The sequence below is a fragment of the Orcinus orca genome, chromosome 2 (assembly GCF_937001465.1).
Source record: "Orcinus orca chromosome 2, mOrcOrc1.1, whole genome shotgun sequence".
NCBI classification, from domain to species: domain Eukaryota; kingdom Metazoa; phylum Chordata; class Mammalia; order Artiodactyla; family Delphinidae; genus Orcinus; species Orcinus orca.
This window is the reverse complement of record NC_064560.1, coordinates 162,044,947-162,071,217: the sequence shown is the minus strand read 5'-3', so window position 1 is coordinate 162,071,217 and position 26,271 is coordinate 162,044,947. Positions and strand designations below refer to the sequence as shown.

Sequence of the window (26,271 nt, the reverse complement as noted above, 5' to 3'; positions counted from 1 at the left end):
AGAGGGCAACTCACTGTGTTAGCTGTACAATGTCTGTAAACTTTAATGTTTATACAAATCCTAGCAAATAACCTGGTATACAAGTGGCCAATAATGGATCCCAACGTTAGAATATTTAAACCCCAATGTTAGAATATTTAAACCCCAGAAGCTCTGCCCAATATCCACATCATGAAAACTGCCCTATCTGTTACCAGAAACATCTGAAGTCAAGGAAAACAAGGGAAACAGTCAAGGGAAACAATTTTGTTTTACGGCTAATGTGACAGCACAGATTCTAATAAGCGAAGTTTTGTCTGGGCTAGTGTTAGTATTTTGATTTTAAAAGATTACACACGTTTTCACTCACGGGGCATTTGTAGAATTCCTGAATATACCACACTGGAAAACAACATGGAGTTTAATCAATTTTAAGACAGGCTGAGCCAGCCACATGATGTGAGATGGTCTGCTATCAGCAGCAATTCAAACACCATGGCTAAAGCAATCTCCGTTTAAATCTCTCAAATGATAAATTAACAGAGAGGCACAGTCATGAAGCTATTGAATTTTTTTCTTTAAGTACCAACTTTCTGTACCAGACACATTCTGAAATGTACATTACCACTCTTAAAGGTTTTATTAGAAATAATCAGTATTTAAATGTTGTACCTAAACAATGTATTGAGTAATCATATTATATGTATAACTGGACAAATACATACATATATCTATACCTACACAAACATACATGTATACATATAGACATGTTAGGCCAAAGAGAGCTTTAAAACAAGCACAAAAGAATACTTAATTGATTACAGAAGTAGAAACTGAGCTTCCTAAGTTATCAATCACATAAGTTATTGACCATATAAGTTTCAAACATTAAAAAAATAAAGCAAACAAGGCAAAAACTTTATTGCACTTAACAACGTAATATATAAAATAGTTAATATACATCATAAACAAACATTACCAAACTAGATATAAAATAATTAGCCATTTACATATAATAAACATTAATATTTCAAGAAAAAAGATTTTAAATAGAATAGCTAACACTTCCAGAACTGTACTAAGATAGTATAATAGCACAAAAAAGTTGTAGGAAATAGCAATAATCTGCAAATAACAGAATTATTTCTATTACATTCTAAATCCAAATTTTATCATTTATGCATATTTCACAAAAGATGTTAAAATTAAATTTTAGAGTAATACTCCAATTTTTTGTACTTTTATTCTAGAACTATATTAAAGTATTGACATTTCAAAGAAATACCTACAGCTTCCCGGAAGAACTATTTTTAATACTCGCAGTCTTCCTCTTCAATACACAAAATATACATCTTTTCTTCTGTCAGAAAGCTCAAAATTAAGTACTCTACACCAGGCTCTTTGTTCTGTGTTTTCTTCTCCTCTTGGGTGCAGTGAACTCTAAAGACAAAAAATTAAGAAGCCTGTCAGGTCTAAAAAATATAATACTTAATTGATAATACACAATTAAACCATATAGGTTGGCATAATAGTAAGAACACCTTCACAGCAAAGATACAAGAAATCTTAAACCTGACATATACATGACTTTTATCCTTCAAAATGATACTGCAGTTGTGAACTTACTACTGGAGATCCTAATCACCCTAAATGCTACTTGATAATAAGCTACTCTGAGGTTGTTTCATAGGGGTAGGCCCTCCCTATAGTTAGCATGGGCCCAGTATGCCAGAGCTGAAAGGTATCTGGGCCAGTGCTAAAAGAAAGTGACTAAGATTTCAATTGCTTTCCGATTAAACCTGAAAATGTAACCCAAAACAGCAGTACCATACATCTTTTTGGCTACCATGGCAGATGCCATGACCAACACTCAAGTAAGTGTCCATCTAGAAACAGCTGTGAACCTAGAAGTTACTGATCATTAAAAACAAAGCAAATAACAGAAGACACAAAAACATGAAAATTATGGAAGACGTAAAAGAAAGGAATATTCCCCTCCAATGAAAACTGAAAGGAGAGTGACAGGAAAAGGAATGAGAAAAGACAAAGAAAAAATTAAGAAGAAAAAGAAAATAGATTCCTGGAAAGAAGCGGCAGCAGGCCAAGAGAATGATGTCCAGAGTAAAGCAAGTCAGAGGCCTGGAGGAGACTTCTTTTAAGAAGATGACACTGATAAAATGCCTAATGTGCTCTAGTGTTTCAAGGGGAGATTTATACACTGAGGAAGAGTTTAGGGGGTAAATTAGTGATAAATACATAAAGAAACAAATTAATAAGGCAAAAAAATTATTAACTCTTTAAGGCAAACAATAAGTGTTCCGATTAAGGGAGAATCATAGTATATATCACATGGCCCTGCTGCTAATAATGTTTTGTAAAATGCTGAATACTGATATAACTAAAATAATAACCATATTGAGAGGGTGGGTGATAGGAAGTATCATGTGTTTGGATTGGGAGGTAAAGAATACATAAAATTATTATACTGTAACATCTTTGTATGGTGACAGATATAACTAGACCTGTCATGGTGATCTTTTTGTAATGTAAAGAAATATCGTATCACTAAGTTGTGCACCTGGAACTAACATAGTGATGTAGGTGAACTATACTTCAAATAAGAAAAAAAAGAATATATTAAGGAGAACTAAATCCTTGCCTCCCTCAATAGATAATTCATAGAACTGAAACATGAATAAGTGACAATATAAACATGTTATTTAGAAACATGGAGATCAACACTAAAATAATTATAAAAGAGTTGTCTCTAGGGAATAAAAAATGGGAGTCAGAGTCAGAAGTCTGTGGTAATGAGTATTATAAAACTGTTCATTGTTAAATTCTGTGCTTATGTAATTATGATTTAATAAAAACCAAATTTTTAAAACTCACAAGCTGATAGATTTTAGAATGGGACTGGCCAGGCAGCCATAAAGGTATACATGTGTTTGATTGTTTACTCACAATAAAAGCTACCAGACAAAACTAGAAAGCAACTACAGTCTGAAACTCACAAGATTATAAAGGACCGTTTTATGCTGACATAAGCAAATCACAGAAGCAACTCAGATTTCTGAAGGAACAAATACTCTCTTTTAATTGTCTTTGTCTTCTATATGTTTCCATAGCACCCTGTTTCTTTACTACAAGGTACTGTGTTGTTTTTCTGCACACTAAACTGTAAGGTCCTCTGGGGCACAGACTGATCTGATTCATTACACAGTAGTTACTTAGGTCCACTATGAGCCACTCCCTGTGCTCAGATCTACACTCACTGTGATCAAAATAAAATGGTTCTTAAACTCTTCTACTATGTATCTTTATATTCCCATACCTACCTAAGCACTTGAAACAAAATAGGCACTCAATAAATGCTTGCTGAATGAATACAGCACCAAAATGAAAAAAAGTCATTAGGCAGATTCTTAATATACATTATGTTCATTATCATTGATGGATTACCAATTATCAAGCCTAGCCTGCTATGTATAGCTTATTCTGTACATTACTGTAATTATTACTAGAGATAATAATTATTTAAACTATTGTTTAACAAATACTACAAATTAAGATCACAGCAATGCAAAAAGATGTAGCTATTTTAATTCATGTTGTGCAATTTACCACTTAGTTACAATCATCTCATAGGTGAAAATTTTACATTTACTAGAATTTGAAATTAAGTATTTTTTAACAATAAAATCTTTTAAAAAGTTATATACAGTAATTCACATTTTGTGACCTTTGCCCTTTGTTAGAAATACACTTCAGACACCATCACAATTATGGATATTCATTTACTAATAATGATATTTTCCCTATCCTTCACCTCTCACCTGGACTGACCCCTGCCTCTCCATATCCATTCATTTACTGTATTATCATTTACTTTTAAGTGTCATCATTAACAGTCTGATTAATGCTAAAATTCTCCAATGTACCAAAGTTAAATCATCACAGGAACACACAGCCAACTGTCATGCTCTTCAAGGGTTCTAAACGATGCTCTACAAGTAGTTTGATAAAATTTCATCTGTACCTGTTTCACTAAAACTTTCATTCTCCTCTTCCTCTTCTGTAATTACAGGCATACTCAGACTTAAAGATTTATCTTCCATATGTACATTTTGCATGTCACCTGGAAGTAGTTGAAAAAATGATTTTATATGAAAACAAAGAATGCTAATCTTTGAAAAAAAATTTTATATAAATAATGACATTATTATAATAACAAAAATTAGATATTTAAACTAAAAGCTAAAATTGTAATGGTAAGCAGAAATATGCATATAAAACTACCTATCTTTTTTTAAAGTGTTAATAAATTTATAATATATTTATACCTATGTTTTGAAAACAGTCTCTAATCCTTCCATTAAAGTAAATAAAGGAAAAGGGAAGAAACAAAATTAGCCAAACATAGATATATTATTCAATCTTTATCACACACAGCATAGGTTATATCTGCAGACATCAGGGAATAATCATGTGTATTACTTCAATTTTATTAATTAATCACCAATGTAATTCTAAAGTTAATAGCCTTGTTTTTTTTTTAAAGACTGATATGGATTTAATGACAAATATTCCATATTGGTTGCTAAACACCAGAATGCTGTCCAAGGAACCATCATTAAATAAAACAACCTGAAAATAAGGCAATTCTCACATACACAAGTGTGCGCGCACACACACACACACACACACACACACAAAACCTGTTACTTTTAGGATCATTAAATTATTCACTATTTTAACAAACAGCTGTGAAATCACATTACAGTGAAGGAAAATGTGCACAAACTTCAGAAACACAGTTCAGATTGTCTATGAACACAGGTTCTTAATTTGTACTTTTTCACATATGTACAGCCTCCTGATCTTGAAGAGGCCACGTGATAGCCTTGTTTTTGAATGCAGACTCACTTTCCTGTATCACCACATATGTTCTACAAGATATATTTCTCTTAGTCAAAATTTGCCAGTAACTTTCCATTTTCCAAAACATTGAAGGTTTTCTACATCAACTTTCTGTTGCTTGAAGAAATATCCTAATCAAATTATCAAACACCGTTGTCCTATCAGGTCTCACTGAGCACATAACTTCCTTGTCCCAGTAGCAACCGCCCCCCACAGTCACTCTTCGATCCTTATGCTTCTCCACAACACTTACACCACCTCATATCTTAATATATAATACATAGTAAATGTAAGCTTCACAAGGATAGACTCTGGTTTGTTTAGGTTGATGTATCCCCAGTACTTAGAAAAGTGCCTGTCATATACTAGAGCCGCAATAAACTATAAATATGGATTCAACTATCTTATAACACAGTATTTCACAGAGTATATATGTTAATAAGTACCTGCCAGCACAGGAGACAAGAAATTAAATGAAGATGAGTTTAAGCTTTCTGCTCTGAACACATGTATTCTGGGATCTTAATGGGATGCAGATTTTATGGAATGAATAGATTGCTCCAGATGCAGTTGAGTAAACTGTAGCAATAAGCTTCCATTTTAAACGCAATTCAAACTTAATAAAATAATACCAATTTCCATTAAGTTATTAAAATAGAATTTTACCTTTACTTGGAAGTCCTAAGTATTAGATACAATAATTTTTTTACATGATTTTTAAGATGACAGATAATATTTTAGGAAATCTATTTCCATATCTAATCACATTTTTGGCAGTGGAGGGGGGTGGATTTTGAACCTATAAAATTTTTCAGTTGTTCACAAGATGATAATCAGTACAATCTACCTCAAATTACTAATATTGTTCTTTATAATCTTGTACCATGGGCATCCATATCAACTATTTATGATTTTTTTTAAATCCACATTTACAACCTAACAGAATCTATCCAACAATGTCAAGGGAAGGATTTCTGAGTTAAAAACTGTCACTGAGAAAAAAAAACCTTCATCTAGTCACATGATGATTAACTACATTTTGAGATCTATTTCTACATTAAATGAGTAAGTTTAAAAAAGAAAATCAGGGCTTCCCTGGTGGCACAGTGGTTGAGAGTCTGCCTGCCAATGCAGGGGACACGGGTTCGAGCCCTGGTCTGGGAGGATCCCACATGCCGCAGAGCAACTAGGCCCATGAGCCACAACTACTGAGCCTGCGCGTCTGGAGCCTGTGCTCCGCAACAAGAGAGGCCACGATAGTGAGAGGCCCGCGCACCATGATGAAGAGTGGCCCCCGCTTGCCACAACTAGAGAAAGCCCTCGCACAGAAACGAAGACCCAACACAGTAAAAATAAATTAATGAATTAATAAACTCCTACCCCCAACATCTTCTTTAAAAAAAAAAAAAAGAAAATCAATGTTCTCTAAAAGCTCTGAAAAACAAAATACAATGCTTCACCCACTTATCACGTAGCCAGGAACCAAGAAGTGAACACCGAACTTCAGGATGTTTATCTCAAAGTCCACATATTAAATAAAAGCTCATGAACTTCAGTCACAGATATGTTCCTCAGGCCTTTATCCAGAACCTAATTACATTTATTTATGTATGAATAATGGCAAACCCATTTCTGAAAACCAGTACAGTTAAGAAGCAGCAAAAAGGGAGAAAAATTGCTACAAGCCTGCACACTGAGAACAGAATGAAGACACCTACCACAACAAATGTGACAGAAAAACATAAGAACTGACGAAGTCCTGCAGCACAAAGCCGTTAAGTATAAAGGTCAACTGCCCCACACACTTAAGCTATTTGATAGGATCATTATATTACAAAACCCAGTAAAATAACATGCTAATGATGATAACCTTGAATCATAAAGAGAAAACTAAATTATGTTCAGGATACATTGTTCTAGAAAATAGGAGAGCATAAAATACATGTAAAAAATAATTAATGCACATTGTAGAAAACAAGAAACATACAGAGAAGAATGTAGTATGTTTTAGAAAGATATCAACCAGAATAATTAACTGTTTAAAAAGTAAATTTTGACATTTAAATAATTAACCTCAGTTATTCACACAACTAATTCCTCAGAGGCTGTCAGGTCGATAGTTTTACTCTGCTCGAAGCTAATCATGTGGAATGCAATAAGTAATAGACAATTGCTCAATCTCAATACATACAACTATAGGACATGCAGCTAGAATACAACAATTACTTAAGTGCGTGTCTAACTGGAGCTCCAGATCCACATTTCCAATTACCCGAGAGACAGCAAATAAGGCAGTTAAAGATTCAGACTTGGATTCAAACAGACTGCCATTCAAGTTTCAGCTCTATTTATTAGTTAGGTGACCTTGGACGTGTGAAAAAAGTTCGGCAGGTAATAAGCGTTACATAAATAATAGTTGTTATCATCTTCACCATCATGTATCACCATTACTATTACTGATGTTCTTCCAGAAGCATGCGTGTTATGTTCTAGGAATGGTGAACAGGTATAGCTGAAGCTTAAATAATACAAACTTGGGTAAATCCTATCAATATACTTGAGCACCTATTTACGTGCTAGACAGCTGTTACAGAAATTGAGCCTAAAAAGGCAGATCAGGGCAAATTCTTCCCCCAAATGAAATCTTCATTCTGTGATCCTTATTCTGTTAAAGTCACAACATCCCCCAGTTGCTGAGGCATTAAGCATCTTTGTCTCATCCCTCTCTACCAGCCTAAATATTTGGTTACCTGTAGATATCCATTGGCTTTCCTGTTAATCTGCTTGTCTAATTCCTACAGCCACCCGGCCAGATCCTCATTACTCCTTAACAGCCTTTTATTTAGTGTTCCTATCCTCAGTTTGTTCCCACCTACCTTCCATACTACTCCCAGATTGATTTTCTTCAAAGAAAACTGGTCATACCACTTGCTTGCTCAGAAGTCTCACATGACTCCCCTCTGCCTACTGAATGAAGTCCAAACTTCTTGGTTCCACATTTAAGGCCTGGTCACAATATAATCCTCAACATATCTTTCCACGTTAACAGTAACTCTTCAACACATCCTTTATGCTCCAGGCAAAATGGGCCCCTCAGGGCTTCCCTGGTGGCGCAGTGGTTGAGAGTTCGCCTGCCGATGCAGGGGACACGGGTTCGTGCCCCGATCCGGGAAGATCCCACATGCCGCGGAGCGGCTGGACCCGTGAGCAATGGCCGCTGAGCCTGCGCGTCCGGAGCCTGTGCTCCACAATGGGAGAGGCCGCAACAGGGAGAGGCCCGCGTACCGCAAAACAAAACAAAAAAATAGGCCCCTCACACGCTATACTTCCAACTACCTTGCCTCTTTTCATGCCAATCCCTCTACTTGCCTTAGTCTAAGGAATTATTGTTACATTTGTTTGTTTTTTAATCTTTGGATTTTTCCTGATAACAAAACATATGGTTATCACATAAAAGTCAAACAGAAATTTATGGACTTAGAAATTTCCCATCCCTGAGAATTAATCATTGTTATATGCTTCTAGATTTCTTCAATGATATATATTGTACTTCTGTCTACATTTTTTTAATTGAAGTATAGTTGATTTACAATGTTATGGTGTACAGCAAAGTGATTCAATTTATTTATATATATATATATACACACACTCACACATATGTACATATACATATATATACACACATATTGTTCCTTTTCAGATTCTTTTCCGTTACAGTTTACTACAATATACTGAATATAGTTCCCTGTGCTATACAGCAGGACCTTGTGGTTTATCTATTTTATATTATAGTTTTGCGTCTACATATATATTTATTAACAAATGAATCATACTCTTCTTTAAAAAAACATTTTCACTAAGCAATGTATCAATATATTTTGGACATATTTTCATGTCAGTATATATAGAACTTTCTCCAGCTTTTTAATAACTGTAAAATATTCCTTTATATGGATTTTTCAACGTTAAACATTTTTTCAATGTTAAACATTTGAGTTGTTAACAGTCTTTGTCAATAATCCTGCAATGAATGTCCTGTGTGTTTTTGTCACTTGTAAAGGATAAATTCCTAGAAACTGAATTGCTAAGTTAGAAGGCATGTCCATTTAAAATTGATTAAAATCAGCTGACAGATGATTTCCAATTGCTCTCTAAAAAGGATGCGCTAATTCATTCTCCCACTCAAATTCAGATTTCACCTCCTCACACTTTCACTATCAATGGGTATTCAGTTACCTTGAATCTTTGCCAAAATAACGAATTACATGAAAATCATGTTTTAAATTACATTTCTTTCATTATTAATGAAATTAAATATCTCTTCATATGCATGGTAACCACATTTTGTTCATGAATTGCCTGTTCATGACCTCAGCCCATTTTTCTAAAGGGTGGTGGTCCTTTTCTTGCTAATTTATAACAGCTCTCCTAAAATTAAAAAGTTTAGCATTAGTCTTATGTGCTGCAAATGGTTTTACAAGATCTTTTGCATTTTATGGAATATAAGACACCTCTTTTTGAAAAAACTATGAAATCAAAAATACTTTTCTACTTTGAGGAAATGAACTTTTAATTAAAGAGAAACTTTTTAGTAAGCACTTGAATCTTTTTTTTTTTTTTTTTTTTTTTTTTTCCTGCGGTACGCGGGCCTCTCACTGCTGTGGCCTCTCCCGTTGTGGAGCACAGGCTCCGGATGCGCAGGCTCAGCGGCCATGGCTCACGGGCTCAGCCGCTCCGCGGCATGTGGGATCTTCCCATACCGGGGCACGAACCCGTGTCCCCTGCATCGGCAGGCGTACTCTTAACCCCTGCGCCACCAGGGAAGCCCAGCACTTGAATCTTTATTAAGATGCAGAATAACAAATTACCTCTGCTTCAGAGGAGCGACAAAGCTGGTTACCTGGAATAGTTGAGTTACAATTAAGGATCTAATTCAGATCACATTTTGGTGTACTTTCTTTCTCATGGGTTAAACCCTCCCTAATACACCTGAGGTAAATTCAATAACAAACCTCAGCTATCCTTAAAAGTTAATTTCAGAGTTTATGAAAATGTTTTCGCTAACTACATTAAGTAAAAAATTATGGCTAGTGAAAGAAGTGATATTTCATAAGTTACGTGTGGCCAACATTTCAGATGAAAAGGAACTTTCATTTAAGTTCTTTCCTAGCTTGCACTCGGCTCCTCCGTTTCAACTGCATAAAAAAACTCTTTTCCAGACGTTTAAGAAAGCAGCTTGACCAACTTACCTCTCAGCTGCACTTGTAAGAAGTAAGGTGGATAATTAATAAAAAATGCTTGTGCAGGTTTCTAAACCTAAGTATCTTTGATACCTTAGAAAAAAATCTACCAGAAGTTACTTTTTTAAATATGATCAAACTAATCAATCCTTTCCTCATGTCCTCTGTTTTGGTTTGGTTTTGGCTGAATTAATATATAACTACCATTTTTAATGCGGTACAGAGCTAGGAGTTTGGATAAATGCATAGTTGTGCAAAATATTGAATATAGAACAATTCCATCACACCAAAAATTTCCCTTGTGCCCTTTTGCAGTCAACACCTCCCTCCACCCCCAGTTCCTAGCAACCAATGATCTTTTTTATGTCTCTGTAGATTCACCTTTTCCAGAATGTCTTATAAATGGAATCATATCGTATATAGCCTTTTCTGTGTCTCATTTCTGTCACTTAGCACAGTGCACTGAGATTCATCCATGTTATTACATGTATCAGTAGTGCCTTTATTCCTGAGTAGTACTGCACTGTATGGTTATACCACGGTTATACAATGACCAGTTGAAGATATTTAGGCTGACTGCAATTTTTCGCAATTATGAATAACACTGCTATAAACTTTTGCATAGAAATTTTTGTGTGAATATAAGTTTTCATCTCTCTTGGGTAAATAACAAGGAGTAGGACTGCTGTGTTATTTAGTAAGTATATGTTTAACTTTATTAGAAACTGCCAGTTTTCCAGAGTGACTATACCTTTCTGTATTCCCACCAGAAATATATGAAGGTTCCACTTGGACCTAAAACATTTACTATCTGGCCCTTTACAGAAAGTGTGCTGACTCGCTACATCTGGAGGATATTTTTTTAAATCAAGAATGGATGCTGGATTTTATCAAATGTGTTCTTGGGTAACTATTAAAATGAATTCACATTTTCCCCTTTAACCTATTTATATGGCAAATTATATTGATAGATTCCTAACTGCAACATCCCTGCATCTCAGAATGAATGTACAGTCAAGTTGTTTTATATCTGAGATTCTTTTGATACATAAAACTTAAAATTTTTTCACTAATACTTATAACTGAGATTAGTCTAACAGTTCTCTTCACAATATCTGCTAGCTGTGTAAAGAAAACTAAAAACATTCTCCTTCTGAAGTATTTCTTGATTATCCTTAACAAATGTGGTATCTCCTCCTCTGAATTCTCAATGCACTTCAAGCATTAAGTTACGGAACTGATCATATCTGGACTGTATTAAAGGTATTTAACTTCAGTTCTCCCTCCGCTGCCTCAATATAGGAAAAAAATATGTTACAAGGCTATAACATATCTTCATATACTGCTACAGTGGCTCTGTGTTTCTTATATTAGGCACTAAATATTTACTATGTTTCTAATGCTCCTTTTTTTCCACCTGAGCCTGTTAATCAGATTCCAGCTTTATGTATGGTGAACATATACTATTTGTGCAATGCTTAAAAATTAAACTTTTTGAGTATATAGTCATTTTTTTAAAAAACCAAATACCAAAAGTAATTTTATAGATAAACTATTTCAAGAGAAAAGCAGGTTCAGCTTAGCTAGTGAAGTGAATGGAAAATACAGTTTATAGAATGTATTACTTATCATACCTTATTCTACACATAAGTTTGATTCACATACAAAAATTACTAATAAAGTATGCTCCGTATAATTCTGGATTGATTCTGTAACTATCTAACTATATCACTTTGGACAAGTTATTTAACCTGTATGGGCCTAAATTTCATCATCTATGAAATGATGAATTTGATGACTCCTAGAGTCCCTTACAGTAGTAAGATTCCAAGAATCTAAGATAATTTATTTTTAATATTAAATCTCACAAGGTTTTTAAACAAGTAATCCTTTTTAATAAAGAAAACATGGTGAGAGGAGGTTGTAAATAAGACCTGTTTTCCCTTTTTTAAGTTTCAAAAAGTTACCTCTGTTTCTGGAAGACATCTTCCCTCCTGCTGGTTTCAATGTCTCTTTGTTTATTCTTTTCCTAGTTGCTTTGGTTTGTCCTTGACTAGATGCAGAATCAGAGTCAGAAGAATCAAGTTTGACCTGACGATGCCTTCTTGACTTGGATGCCTAAACAGTTGCAAATCCAATTAATTACAATGAATCGCAAAATGAACCCAACTGACAGGTGATTTAGGGAACAACAAAACAGACAAACAAAGATGATGAAAGATTCACAGAAATATTGTCATAAAGTACTTTACCATGATACTAGCTTGGTTAATACCTGTTACATGTATATACTCTTTTAGCTTTACAACAGGAAGAGTTCCCTGCAGCTGTCATCCTCATCTGCCCAAACGGAGTTAAAATATCCTTGCTGGGTTAAACTGTTGCAGTTGCATGGCTGGGAAATGGAGGTGTAAAGGACAAGTACCACCATTTTTACCACCTGATAACCTATTCTTTTCTTCTAACAACATTTTATTTTCCTTAGTTAGCACCATGTACTTCAAATGGAACTACTTTATGCCTGGCTCTACGTATGGCCATGTGGCCCCGATCTAGTCAAAATGAGTTTCACATTCCCAGGGCCACCATGATTTGTTCAGGGGTGGGTGTGTGATGTGTGTCATAGCTGATATAACTCAATTTTAGAATTTTGTTTAACTATGAGAAAGGAAAATTCTCCCTTTCCACTGAACCTAAAGCTGGGAACATGCAAGGCTGGAGTTGTCACGAATCGCACTTGAAGGCAATGAAAGCAACATAAGAGGTGAGAAACGGAGGGACAGTCCAAGGACTTTTTAGTTACATCAGTCAATAAATTCCCTTATTTGCTTAAGCAGAGCCCTGACTACAGGAGTTTTCAATGAATGTCATATATGTGGTGCAGGTATTAACAACAGTTTAAAAGCTACCATGCACTGTATGTTAATTATACCTCAATAATTTAAAAAACTACAACTATGCAATAACACACTCATAACAATTTATGGGGATTATAATTTAATTGTTTAATAATTTTTTTAAGTATTTCACAATGTCTTAAGAAATACATTAAACAACAATTAGCTTATATAATATGGAAATAGTTCTGGTTTAAATGAATTTGGAATAATTTATTGTCCTTGATGCTTTCATTCAACAATATTTTGTACTCAATTTGCTGTAGTACAGCAAATATATAACACTTAACTAATCTATAGTCACTTTTAATTTTTTCATTTATTCCTTTTTATTTCTACAACCAGAGAATGATAGTAGTTTCCCACAGAATAAAATCATTTTTAGATTCATAAAAAAAAAACAACAGAAAAAAGTACGAGCTTATTGGTGCTCCTTCCTGAAACCCCACTAAAATGAGAGGAAAGGAATAAAAATGAATAAACTCACAAAACGGAGATAATAGGAAACAATGCGGCTGTAAACAAATCAACAAAATTTTGGAAGTGTAAAAGTGATGGCTGACTTAGAATGCAGAAAGCTGAAATCTAATTGCCTGTATTGAGGAAGTCTACAAGGAAAGCTGGTCCAAGTGGATCAGGAATTGGGGTCATCAGAAGTGGGACTAAAAAAATGGGTAGATACATGAAAAATCTACATAGGGAATAGTATCCCATTTAGCAGCCTCAAAGCTGAACAACTGACCTCTTCCTGCAGAAAACAGGAGGCTTGCTCTCTGGAGAGGCTAAACCAGAGAAGCTGAGGCTTGAGGAGACCAGTATAGCTAAGGAGGGGATAAAGCCTCTTACTAGAAATAGGTGGGTTGAGTGAAGCCTCCAGAAGGAACTGTGAGCCTGTTGGCAGATTCTCTGTAGGCACCCAAAACATTGGCAGCTGGGCTTATTTACCACTTTCCTCCCCCAGGCAAGGGAATGGAAGCCTGCTCTCTGGTAAAAATGACTAGATCCAAGAAAAGCATGGAGGCTAAAAAGCTGTATCTCCACATGACTACTCTTAATGATCTGAGGATCTTCAAATGTTTGAAAAAAGCCAACAAAATGAATGACAGAGAATGGAATAAACAAAAATAAAAACTCTGGGGAAAAAGGAGGAAACTTCAAAAAACTAAATAACATCCTCAAGCAGATAAGCATATTGCATCCAGAAAAACAAAAAGATAAATACATTTTTTAAGTAAGAAAAGATTCAGAGAACAAGAAAAAAATCTTAGTAATCAAAAATAATCAGCAGAAATAATAAAAATTCAATATAATGATTCAGAAGATAAAGTTTAAGAAATCTCTCTGGGGCTTCCCTGGTGGTGCAGTGGTTGAGAGTCCGCCTGCCGATGCAGGGGACATGGGTTCGTGCCCCGGTCCGGGAAGATCCCACATGCCGTGGAGCGGCTGGGCCCGTGAGCCATGGCCACTGAGCCTGCGCATCCGGAGCCTGTGCTCGGCAACGGGAGAGGCCACAACAGTGAGAGGCCCGCGTACCACAAAAAAAAAAAAAGAGAAAAAGGTGAAGATGGTTGCCTCTTGAGATCAGAAGTACAGGGGCAGGAAGTGGTAGAGCAGGAGACTGCTGGATTATATAAACTTTACAGTATTATTAGTTAAAACTATGCACAAATGTTACTTTGATGAAAAACTTAAAACGTGACTAAAAAAGCATCACATAAATTTCTAAATTACCTTATTAAAGAAATAACTTACCTCAACAAAAACTGAAAAGGCCCTTGATTTTATTTTCGCTAATGATTCTGCCCTTTCACTTCTCTGGAAGTAAAAATAAACAGGAAAGGGAAAAGGTTAAAACACACAAACACTGAGTGAAATTATGAATTCCCAAGTATTTTTTTTATCAGAAATAAGATTTGAGACAGAAGGTAGGGTAAAAGGAACTAACATTTATTGGACATATATTAAGTAAAGGCATATAAACATGCACTACTTTCTAACAGGTGCCATGATAACATCCCCATGGCTGTGGATTGCTTTCATTCAGGATTTAAGGAGGATATGAATGAAATTCCTGGTGACCAGGCCATTCCCTCCTCATCTTCCTATGCCCAAAGATGGCTCCTTGCCTCATGCACTAAGATAGATGAAAACTCTGGAGACAGAAGGCAGTAAATAGTAGCTTGTGCTCCACACTGGCTGAAAGGCCGAAAAGACATAGTATTACAAAAGCCTTACTCTGCCCCTGTCAGGACTGAGGACACCTTCCACCACCATCCTTCCCTCTCCCTGCTGAAAACTGTGAACATCCCACTCCCAATCTATAACTGATGTGGTCTTTCACAAGGTTTCCAGCAGAGAACAGGCTAGCCCTTCATAGAACCCATGTTACAGAATTTTCTGAGATATGTATTAGAATACTGACCATGAGACATTATGGTTAATATACAGAATCATAGCCACACATAAAATGAAAAGAAGCTAACCAAACTATTGCCCCATAAGCAATCATATAGTGAATTTTTCTGACCTCTGACTGTTGTGAATTTCCTTCACTCTTTTCTTCTCCATCTTTAGCTTTCAATTTTAAGGATAGATTCTGAAAGATCAAAAAAGTTATATTTACACACTTACAATTCAAACCAGCTAAAAATTAACTGAAAATCAATTTCAGACCAATGAAAATCATTTACTTTAATTACTAAAAAACTAAAAGAATATTTCACAGTATCAAAACAGTTCTAGCATGAGTATTTGGATCAGAAAACTAAATGGAAGACTTGTGTTGATGCGATTTGTAAATGGATAAAGGAAGGCAGGTAGAGCACGTGAGAAACAGAAAGCACATGCTCTGTCACAATGGGAGAAGCCATCACTCAAGTCTAGCTGTCCACTGCCATGCAGCAAAGTAGGACCAGTTACCAAACCTCTCACTTTTAACAGAAGTTGGATGTCTGGAATTTTAAGTTAAGTCCACAAATATTTAAATGTTGGTAATTAATTCAAATTTTTTAAATATTAGGAACAATGCTATGCAAAGAAAAAAAAAAGTATGTGCAGGCTTTGGCCCAAAGACTGCCAATGTGTAACCTCTGGAGAATGCTAAATTATAAAGACTGTAATAAATCCATGGTACACCAAGACTATTTATTCCTCTATAATTATGTATACTACATAGTGTACGTGTGAGTGTATAATGGATATTATTTAGCTATATATTATATAATTACAATTATTAATTATAATTATTTAATAATATGCTATATAATTACATATAAAATCCATTTGTAAGATTAAATAAGATCACATGGCTAATAACTGGCAAAGCTGATACTAAAAAAGTAAAGCACTCGAGATCTTAGCTTCACAGGAGGTAGCCACTAAGCAAGGCTGCCTCTCAACGTCCTCAGTCACGTAGAGCCAGTCACGTATGATGCAAATGCAAAGGTGACATATCAAACAGTTACAAACCTTTCTGTCTTTGTGCCATTGCTGATGCTCCAAAACTATGTTCTTGATATTGTCAAAAAAATCATCCTTTATCAAGCTGAGAGCTTTGTCTGGATTGGATCTATCAGCTGAAATTATATGTTTCATTCTCTGATAATGGTCATGAACATTCAGCATCTCCTAAAAGTGAAACGATGAGTCCTTTAATTCAATTTTCAAGGAGAAACTTAAAGGCAAAACCATAACAAAATAAAATCACCTTCCAAAGTGACAGAGTTGAGAAGGAATAACATACTACAGTATATTGAAAATGATATAATTATGCAAACTAGTACAACATTATTAATGAAGAGTCTGCTTTCCAGAAGTATGGAATCATTGAGTTCAACTCAACAAACATTAGGCAATACACACTGTATGCAGAAACGATGGGGAGAGACTAGTTAATATAAGATTGCATTCCTAGATGTAACAAAAATGATTTATAGTATAGCATACCTTTAAGTATTACTCCTGATAACTAAGATCACATTTTTATTTCATATTGTCACATGAAGGACATTTACACAGTTCTTTATGCTCAGCTGGAAATTCCTACCTAATGACTCTCTCCCAGTCCTCCACAGAGATGGGCTGACGTTCACGAATCTCAAAGCTCTGTGCCTGTCCCCATAAGCTTCCTCGTTACCTCAGTGATAAGAGTCAAGATTAAATGAAATAGTGATTTATGACACCATTTGAGGCATCATTTATTAGACCTTCCTCCCCCAGAAAACTCCAGACAAATGGGCAGGTATACAGGGTAAAGAGAAAGGTAGCATAAATACAGCAGGCGGTCTTAAGAATCACATAAAACCAGCACTGGGACGTGGCTCACAGACCAGCAGTGAACTATCCATCACAGATGGTCAACAACCTCTGAGTCATCCCCAAGATAGGCTACTCAATGCCTTTCTAGGAGATTTTGACGGACTCCATCGATATCTGTTCAAGCGATTCAAAACTGCTCAGGAGTGGCGAGTGCTCACATATGCAAGATCTTCAAGGGGGAAGAGTGTCCAGACATGGGAAGCCCCTAACTTTTTACACGGTACAATGTGCTATATTCCCATTATTTTACATGCACTACAATACAGGGCAAAGACCACTAGCTGGACCTGCTTTTGAGCCTGAATTCCGGCACCTGCTAGATTGTGACATTGAGCAAATCCCTCAGTCTAAGAATCACGTTCCACATTTGTACAAAATGAAGTAACGACACCTAATGCACTATAAAAGTATTAAGTGAGCTTATACAAGTGGAAGTATTCTGTATGATGTAAACCACTATACAAAATCAAAGGATTAAAAAATAAAAGACAGTGTATGGGCTTTGGAGCTTTACACACCTGGACATTCAAATCCAGTGTCTGTGTCTTACTTTATGCAAACTACTCAACTTCTTGATCCTCAGTTTCCTTGTTTTAATTTTTATTTATTTATTTATTCTTATGGCCATGCGACACAGCATGTGGGATCCTAGTTCCCCGACCAGGGATCGAACTCGCGCCCCCTGCAGTGGAAGTGCGGAGTCTTAACCACTGGACTGCCAACGAAGTCCCTCAGTTTCCTTGTTTTTAAAACTGGGAAAATACTATCTCTTCTGCAGGGTTATTATGATGATTGGTGAGATAACATACAAAAAACATTCAGCATAGTTCCTGGCACATGGTGAATACTGAACATGTAATGCCATTAATATAACTGTAAATATAAATGAAGAAACAGATTCAAAAGTGAAATGATTTGCTAAACGTCATATTTAAGTAGCAGAGTTGGAATTAGAAGGCAGATGCCTTAAAAAATTTGTAATTATGTATGGTGATGGATGTTGACTAGATTTACTGTGGTCATCATTTGGCAATATATACAAATATCAAATCCTTATGTTATACACCTGAAACTAATATGTTATATCAATTATACCTCAATTTTTTAAAAAAATCAGATAATTTGATTCAATATCCTATTCTCTTGTTTTATTATACCTCCTTAACCACAAAAGAGAACTAATGAGCGGCAGAATCATGACCAGAATTCAAGTACGCTGACATGAAGACTTAATAGCATTTCTAGGCAGTAGAAGGAAAATAGAAAAGTATTAAATTTAGGGATTATCAGTGAAAATGGGTCATGGGCTATGCTAGGACAGGACAAATAAAGCCAACACAGGTATTGAAGGAAAAGGCTACCAAAGATAAAGATGCCAGGTAAAGTCAGGATGACTTCACACAGACTACTCCATTCTTAGAAGCTTCTAGGAATAGGCATTTCATAGCCTTGCCCTTCTGACCCTCCTCTCAAATCACCCTAAAAGATATGGCTTTGTGCATCACCCCAGCTCTGTTCTCTAAAATCTCCCATACCTGCTTGCCGACATATACAATTTATTTAACAGAGGAATCTTTAATTCCACACATTGTAGTAAAAGAGCTTAAAATGAAGGAAAAAAAAAAGTTTAGCAATGTATGTTGAAAAAATTAACATTCTACCACTAAATTAGTCAACAATCAAAAATTACAACCAACTGGGTTCAAATCATCTTCTTTTCATTGGGAGAATACTGATAAGAACAACATCTTACTGTTATAGAACATTCTCTGCCTCTCTCTTTATAATTTACATCAGTACTTCTTGGCAAATCCTTTCTGGTATCCCAGCATCTTTCACTCTCCACGACGGCTATTCCAAACTTTCTCAGTTCTTGGTTCTGGCAGGAGGCCTCTTAAAGTTCAGGCTATCGGGTCTGTTTGCCTTCTACTTCTCTTCTTCACAACCAATTATAGGAATCCATTTTCACCTCCTTCCCTAAGGTTTCAAAGGAGGAAGTGCCTTCTCCTGCTCAAGGCTAATCTCTCCACCAGGCTCTTGGTCACAGACCCACCACCTCACAGCAGGGACTCTGCTGCTTCTCTTCTACACAAACCCTCCTTCTTACTGGCTCCTTACCCCAAACCTAAATATACACTCTAAGTCTCTCCAATCTCTAAAACTTCTAAATGATTCCCCTCTGCCAAAAAGACAAAATACAAATTCCCTCTATTACACAAAGTTCTTTTCTCACATTTATTTTTCTACATAATCTTCTCCCACCTCTTTCTTGCTCAGCTGCTAGAGGGCAAAGATCCTAATTCTTGTTATACTTCACGAGATGTCTGCAAATGATGTATTTCCAACCCCAGTCCCAGCTCAGACAAGGCCTTTGCTATCCAACAAATAGGCACTGCAGCCATACAGAACCTTAGCTCCATCACTTCCTAACTTAATGTCTCTGTGCCTCAGTTTCCTCAACTTTAAATCAGGGATAAAAACACCTACTTTAAAAAAAAATTAACAAAAAATTTTAAATTGTTTATAACACCTAATTTGCAGAGATGTTAAGGAGTAAAATAATATACACAAAACATCTTGTAGAGCTCCTGCACTATATGTCTTTAGATATTTAGCAAACAATTTCCCTCTAACTGAGTAATTCTTACCATTTTGGGGGACATGAATACCTTTGCGAATCTGAGGATAGAGTACCTCACCCTAACCAAGCGTCCATACGTATAATCATTTTCAATACAATTTGGGGGGAAAGGGATCCATGAACCTTTCAAGGCCATCCATGGACCCCAGATTAGCAATTCTTGCTCAAAAGTAAAGTCAGTATACAGAGCAGACCCAGAGCACTTTCAAAAATCAATTTGCTCTCTGAATTAGAAAATCATAGATGCAACCTAATGGCTGAAGTTATTAAAACACGGCAGCACCCAGAACACAGAGAAACATCTGAGCAAATCAAAGATCTGATCCCTCTTTCATTCCTGATATAGGAAAAGACTGAACAGGGCTCAGGGGAAAAGCAGTAACATTTACTAAGAAGAGTCTACTATGTGCTATAGGCCACACTCAGCACTCTTCAGGTACAAGTTGGTCTCGATTCTTACAACTGGATGAAAAAAGGGTTGCAATCCTAATATTAAAGAGGGGGAAACTAAGGCTCAAAGAAATGAAAAACACATGACTAAGGCCCCCACCTGCTCGTGCTCGCTCTGTGCACTCTGTGTACGTATGAATCCATTCTTTTGAAAAGAGAATGGATCACTGATCAGAAGGCTGCAGCCCTTTAGTGAGGTTTTGTTTTAACCTCAGGGCAACATTTCCTCTCAGGTAAAACTCTGTATCACTACTTATCAATGCAAAAGAAGATTTTTCTCAACACTGCACAACTCAAATAAAATACCAAAATATATTAGATGGAAAAGCTGTTTTAAGACCGTACCCCTCATCCATTATTCTTTTTTTTTTTTTTAATATATTTATTTATTTATGGCTCTGTTAGGTCTTCGTTACTGTGTGCAGGCTTTCTCTAGTTGTGATGAGCGGGGGCTACTTTTCATCGCTGTGTGCAGGCTTCTCATTGTCGTTGCTTCTCTTGTTGTGGAGCACAGGCTATAGGCGCGCAGGCTTCAGTATTTGTGGCACTTGGGCTCCGTAGTTGTGGCTTGTGGGCTCCAGAGCGCAGGCTCACTAGTTGTGGCGCACAGGCTTAGTTGCTCTGCGGCATGTTATCCATTATTCTTGACTTCAAATTTTCGTTTCACCGAAATAGCTTCACTGTTTTCAGTGGTGGGTTTTTACACAAGCATTGTAAAAAGGAACTTAGGAAATGAACACATATTATTAAAAAAAATAATGTCACTAAATTCTTGTTTTATGACCTATCTAAAGTCAAATACAAATGGTGGTTTCAGTATTTGAATCTAAATATCCTTAGTCCAAGACAAGTCTTCTACATCTTTCTGTTTCTCACTGTGTTTCAAGATTTATTCCAGAAATTTTGATATATTTAGGATGTAACATTCCTGACACTTTAGAGAAATAGCATTCTATGATTGGTTAAAAGCATTAGAAAAGTTTTCAGTATCCAGTAGATGAAGGTATAACCTCAATATGTAGTTAATAAAACAATTTTTTAAAAAAATTCAGGAACATAAGAACAAATTTACCTCTAGTACATCAGAAGTGATAAGTTTCATCACATGATCACTTGGGTCCTTAAAGTCTTCAGTAACTTCAGGTCGTTGAATTTTTTTCTTCATTCTGTATGACAGCTAAATAATAATGAATGTCTTTAAAATAGATGTCTTTTATAAGATATATTTTAAGTACTGAAATAAGTAAGCCAGCAGCAAAAACTGTCTATCAGTAAACATGGATGAAAAAAAAAGCAGCTCTAAGTATATATTTATTAAATAATCCATGTTTCAAAGACTGTTAGACTTTTGAAATAACACAACTTGTGGGATTTTAGTTCACCGACCAGGGATTGAACCCAAGCCCTCGGCAGTGAGAGCGCGGGGTCCTAACCAATGGACTGCCAGGAATCCCCAACACTGTTTCCTATTTTAAGAAAACTTTCTTCGAGTATTGGAAACTATATAATAGTCTTTCCACTTTCTGGAGACTTAGATACTTTATGGACAATAAAGCATAATTTCTCATTTTGAGAAACAATCTATGTTAGATAACATACCAATGTAGGCATTGCTGTAAAGTGAAATGCTCTGTCTAGTCGTAGCTTCCTAAAAATATAAGCTGCATCAAAATGTTGTGCATTTATCAAATCTTGCTGAAATTTTAAAATTTCATCCCAATCCTTCACGGCAACTCTAATCTGCAAACAAGAGGAATAAAAAAGTTGTTAGTAAATGTAAATCTTTTTTCACAAATGTATTATAATTTTGAAGCACTGCCATTTCTATTTAAATCAGTTGGTTGTGAAAATATTGTACCTGTTTCATATTTCTGCTGGAAGAAAACAACTCACCGAATATTACCTTTTGTTTTGGTTGACACAGTTGGGTGTTATATAATCCATACAGCAGATACAAAGCACAAACTCTGATTTGGAAGGTGTATGGAGGTAAAAAATATCTCCAAGCCAAAGCCAAAGCTTCCTTTGTAAACGCGTTCTTTTCTAAATTTCTCATTCTACCACTAGAAAACAAAGAGAAAATATATTATGGCTGTGAAAAAAAATAACAGAAGAGGTATATACTTGTTTAAATAGCAGCTGCTAGAAAGTGGATGGGCATTCCACATCTGATCCTTTCATGATTTAAGCACGAAGACCTAATTTTCTGCTGTGCTTCTTACACTGAGACACTAGGTAAACATGATGCATCTTCCTAAAGCATCAAATTTATTGCTGAACTGGGAGCAAAAGGAGTGGGGTTATAAATTATCACTGGTTAATAATTTAAAATATTTAATATATAAAATAACCATGGTAGGGGGCTTCTCTGGTGGCGTACTGGTCAAGAATGCGTCTGCCAATGCAGGGGACACGGGTTCGATCCCTGGTCCGGGAAGATCCCACATGCTGTGGAGCAACTAAGCCCATGCACCACAACTACTGAGCCTGTGCTGTAGAGCCCACGAGCCACAACTACTGAGCCCACGTGCCACAACTACTGAAGCCCGCGCGCCTAGAGCCCGTGCTCCACAACAAGAGATGCCAACACAATGAGAAGCCCGCGCACCACAATGAAGATTAGGCCCCGCTCACCGCAACTAAAGCCTGCACATAGTAATGAAGACCCAAAGCAGCCAAAAATAAATAAATAAATATATTTTTAAAAAAAAAGAAAGAAAGAAAGAATTGGGGTAACCCCAGAAAATTGATTCTAAACTACCACTTTTCCCAAGAGGGATACAGTGAAAGATCATGGGTTTCAGAAACGGTAAAACACACTGGTTTCAATATCTACTCTACCACCTAGTTGCGTGATCATGGAGAAATTACTTAACCTTCTTAAACCTCAATTTCCTCATCTATAAAACAAGGATAATTACTGATCTCAGAGTTGTTCTATGGATTAAATACAGCTATAAATGCATTACATTTACTACCATTAAAAAAAATTAGTTCCTCTCCTTTCATTAACTGTACAACAAACAGTTCTCCATTCTCCATCCCCTACAATGTACAAACTACACAGGTAGTTATTTTACATCAACTAAGAGAAAAGAGAGAACGTTTACATTTTATTCAGCAAAACACAGAGTTTTAATCACAAGGACTCATTCATTCAGTCAATTATTTAGCCTTTTCAATATTGTAAGTATTATGCTAATGAAATACCAGATTCATCCAGTCACTGTCCTCACAGAGCTCAATCTAGTGGAAAGTAAATTTAAAAATAATAACAGTGAATATTTATTGAGCACTTAGAGTGCACTCACCATATAATCACAGTTAGTGGACTCTGATCAAATTCAGGCAGTTGGACTCCATTATCTATGCTCTCAACCACTACACTATACTGCCTTCTGAACTACACACTTATAATAAAATGTGGTTAAGTCAAGAGATAGGTCTTCCCTGGTGGCGCAGTGGTTGAGAGTCCGCCTGCCGATGCAGGGGACACGGGTTCATGCCCCGGTCTGGAAAGATCCCACATGCCGCGGAGCGGCTGGGCCCATGAGCCATGGCCGCTGAGCCTGCGCGTCCGGAGCCTGTGCTCCACAACGGGAGAGACCACGACAGTGAGAGGCCCGCGTACCGCAAAAAAAAAAAAAAAAAAATGTCAAGCGATAAAATAAGCACAAAGTGCTACAAGATAAAGAGAGCATGAACACCTTATTTAGTCTAGAAGGGCAAAGGAAGCCTTCCCTGAGGAACTGTCATGTGGGCTTAAACCTGAGTGAAGAATAAGGTACCCAGGCAAAGGGAGCTGGAGGTAAAGCTCTAGGCTGAGGAAACGCCTGTAGAGGGCCGCGTGCAGACGCTGCAGCAAGAAAGCGAGTGCATGGAGTGGACTGTAGATGAAGCTGCAGCGATGGGCAGAGGCCAGTCACGAAAGGTCTTGCCAGCCATGTTAGGGAATTTGAGCTGCACCCCAAGGGCAATGGAAACCACTGAAGAGTGGAAAGCAAGGATGTGACGTGAGCAAATTTGCACTTTAGAACTTCGGCGGTTGTGTGAAAAATGAAATCTATCATGCAGGGTTTTGTCTTTGCTTGTGTGTTTGTTTTTGTTTTTAAACATGGAGTTCTAAGAAAACGAGACTAGAGGAGGGCAAAAGATGGTGACCTAGGTCCGGGTGAAGCAGTGGAGGTGCTTAGAAGCAGTGGAAGAGTTTAGAAGGGCGGCCAAGTAGAGGTATACGTATTCGGTAGGAGGCCGCAAATGGAAGGAACCCAAGCCAACGAAATCGCCCAGGGGAAGCGCGCGGCCAAGTACAAGTGAGAGCTCAGGGGAGATGGAGGCAGTGTTCAGAGACTGCCGCTTTTCTCAGCCCTTCCCAGGTGCGGCGAAACGAAGGGGAAGGAAGAAACCTGTCACGCCGCCTCTGAGCGGGGAGGCAGGCGGGTAGTGGACAAGAAACACCCACCAGAAGATGGTTCCGAACTTCATACTCCTCCAGAGGTCGGTGAAGTCCTCGAAGCGCACGCTGTCCATCTCCTGGAAGCGGCTGAGCAGCGCCTCGCAGTCTGCCTTCAAACCTGCAGTAGCCCCCATAGCTGCAAAGCTAGGACGCCACGCGCGGTCCAGCAGCCGATGGTAGCCGAGGAAACCTGGCTCTGAGCCCCGCCCCCTACGACAGGACGCACACACCCTCCGTGATATCCGGCCCCGTGACGTTATATCCGGCCCCGGCAGCTCCACCTCCAGCCGGGTCCGCCCAATACCGCGCGGTGTTAACTGCCCCTGCGTTGCCGCATTTGCTTTTAGCAGCTCAGCTGTCTTAGAGGAGTGAGATGGACGTGTTTAATTTCAGTAGAGAAGTTTACATCTCAAGTGGCCTGTGAGCCCAAGAAGGATTTTAGGTCAACGTGAGGCTAGCTTATACAAATCGATATTACCCTTACTGTCCCTATCCTTTAAAGTAATCCTAGAGTGACAGAAGTCAAGTTTTACAGCTAAGGAGGAAAAATTCCTAACCTCAAACCACCCTCACGGGGAAAGAGGATCTAAAGAGGGTTTACTGAGAAGCAGACTGGACTAATTCTCTTACAGTCTGTACCCACATAATACGGTGCTTAATGTGTGGCTCTCGTATCGCTGACAGTCTTCTGCAGCCACTCTTGAGAAGCTCTTCTAAACATCTCCCCAGCACCACCACAATCTAGCACAGTACTTAGCAGAAAGTACTGTATCGGCTTTATGTATACTTAATTGATTATTTGGTTGACTTGGTCTTGTGTGTACACACCATCTCCTAGCTTCTCTCAGGAGCTAGCTATCAAGTAGTATTTTGTACCTTTCACTATTTCTCTGATTGCATGTCATGCTATTCTTATTCTTTAAGGAGAGATATCCAAAAAACACAAGGGCTTTCTGTCTGTAGATGCGGTTCAACTCACTTAACTTTCCTGATATTGATCTTTTGTAAAAAAAAAAATTTTATGTAATATGCATTACAGGAAAACTTACGTAACATGTCTGAGTAAAAAGCATAGCAGGAATACAAACACGTATGTACCTTCTACCTGTATAGGAACCAGAACATGACCAACACCGATCACATCAATCTCTAAATTCCTCCTCTAACCTATTCTCCTGCCTCTGCCATTAGTTTGGTAATGATCACCTTATTTTGTTTCTCATTCTCTTGTAAATATTTTATCACACGTGTACGGATCTCTAAACAATATATTGTTTAGTTGTGGTTGATTTTGAACTTTATTAAAATGGTATTGAAATTTCTTTTCTTCTTTTTTTTTTTTTTGCAGTACGAGGGCCTCTCACTTTTGTG

At 36.9% G+C, this 26,271-nt stretch overlaps 1 protein-coding gene across 1 annotated transcript; it reads right to left on the bottom strand.

Annotated features, from left to right (window-relative positions):
• Positions 1 to 18: 18 nt before the first annotated feature.
• On the bottom strand, positions 19 to 25,119 carry SNAPC1 (small nuclear RNA activating complex polypeptide 1). The gene is made up of 10 exons (XM_033421660.2): positions 24,907 to 25,119; positions 22,348 to 22,507; positions 22,044 to 22,184; positions 21,517 to 21,621; positions 16,505 to 16,663; positions 15,564 to 15,632; positions 14,789 to 14,851; positions 12,107 to 12,257; positions 4,019 to 4,117; positions 19 to 1,419 (listed from the first exon to the last, which is right to left on the bottom strand). The coding sequence occupies exons 1-10, from the start codon at positions 25,032 to 25,034 to the stop codon at positions 1,367 to 1,369; spliced, it is 1,128 nt and encodes a 375-aa protein (XP_033277551.1). The 5' UTR covers positions 25,035 to 25,119; the 3' UTR covers positions 19 to 1,366.
• Positions 25,120 to 26,271: the final 1,152 nt, after the last annotated feature.

Bases quoted from the DNA above. Each gene is read 5' to 3' on its own strand.
- SNAPC1 (XM_033421660.2), bottom strand. From the start codon at position 25,034: ATGGGGGCTACTGCAGGTTTGAAGGCAGACTGCGAGGCGCTGCTCAGC. The intron at 16,664-21,516 runs GTAAATTTGTTC...TTTCACTTTTAG, and splicing joins TCACTTCTGATGTACTAGAG to GAGATGCTGAATGTTCATGA. The intron at 15,633-16,504 runs GTTTGTAACTGT...TTGATCTTTCAG, and splicing joins AATGGCACAAAGACAGAAAG to AATCTATCCTTAAAATTGAA.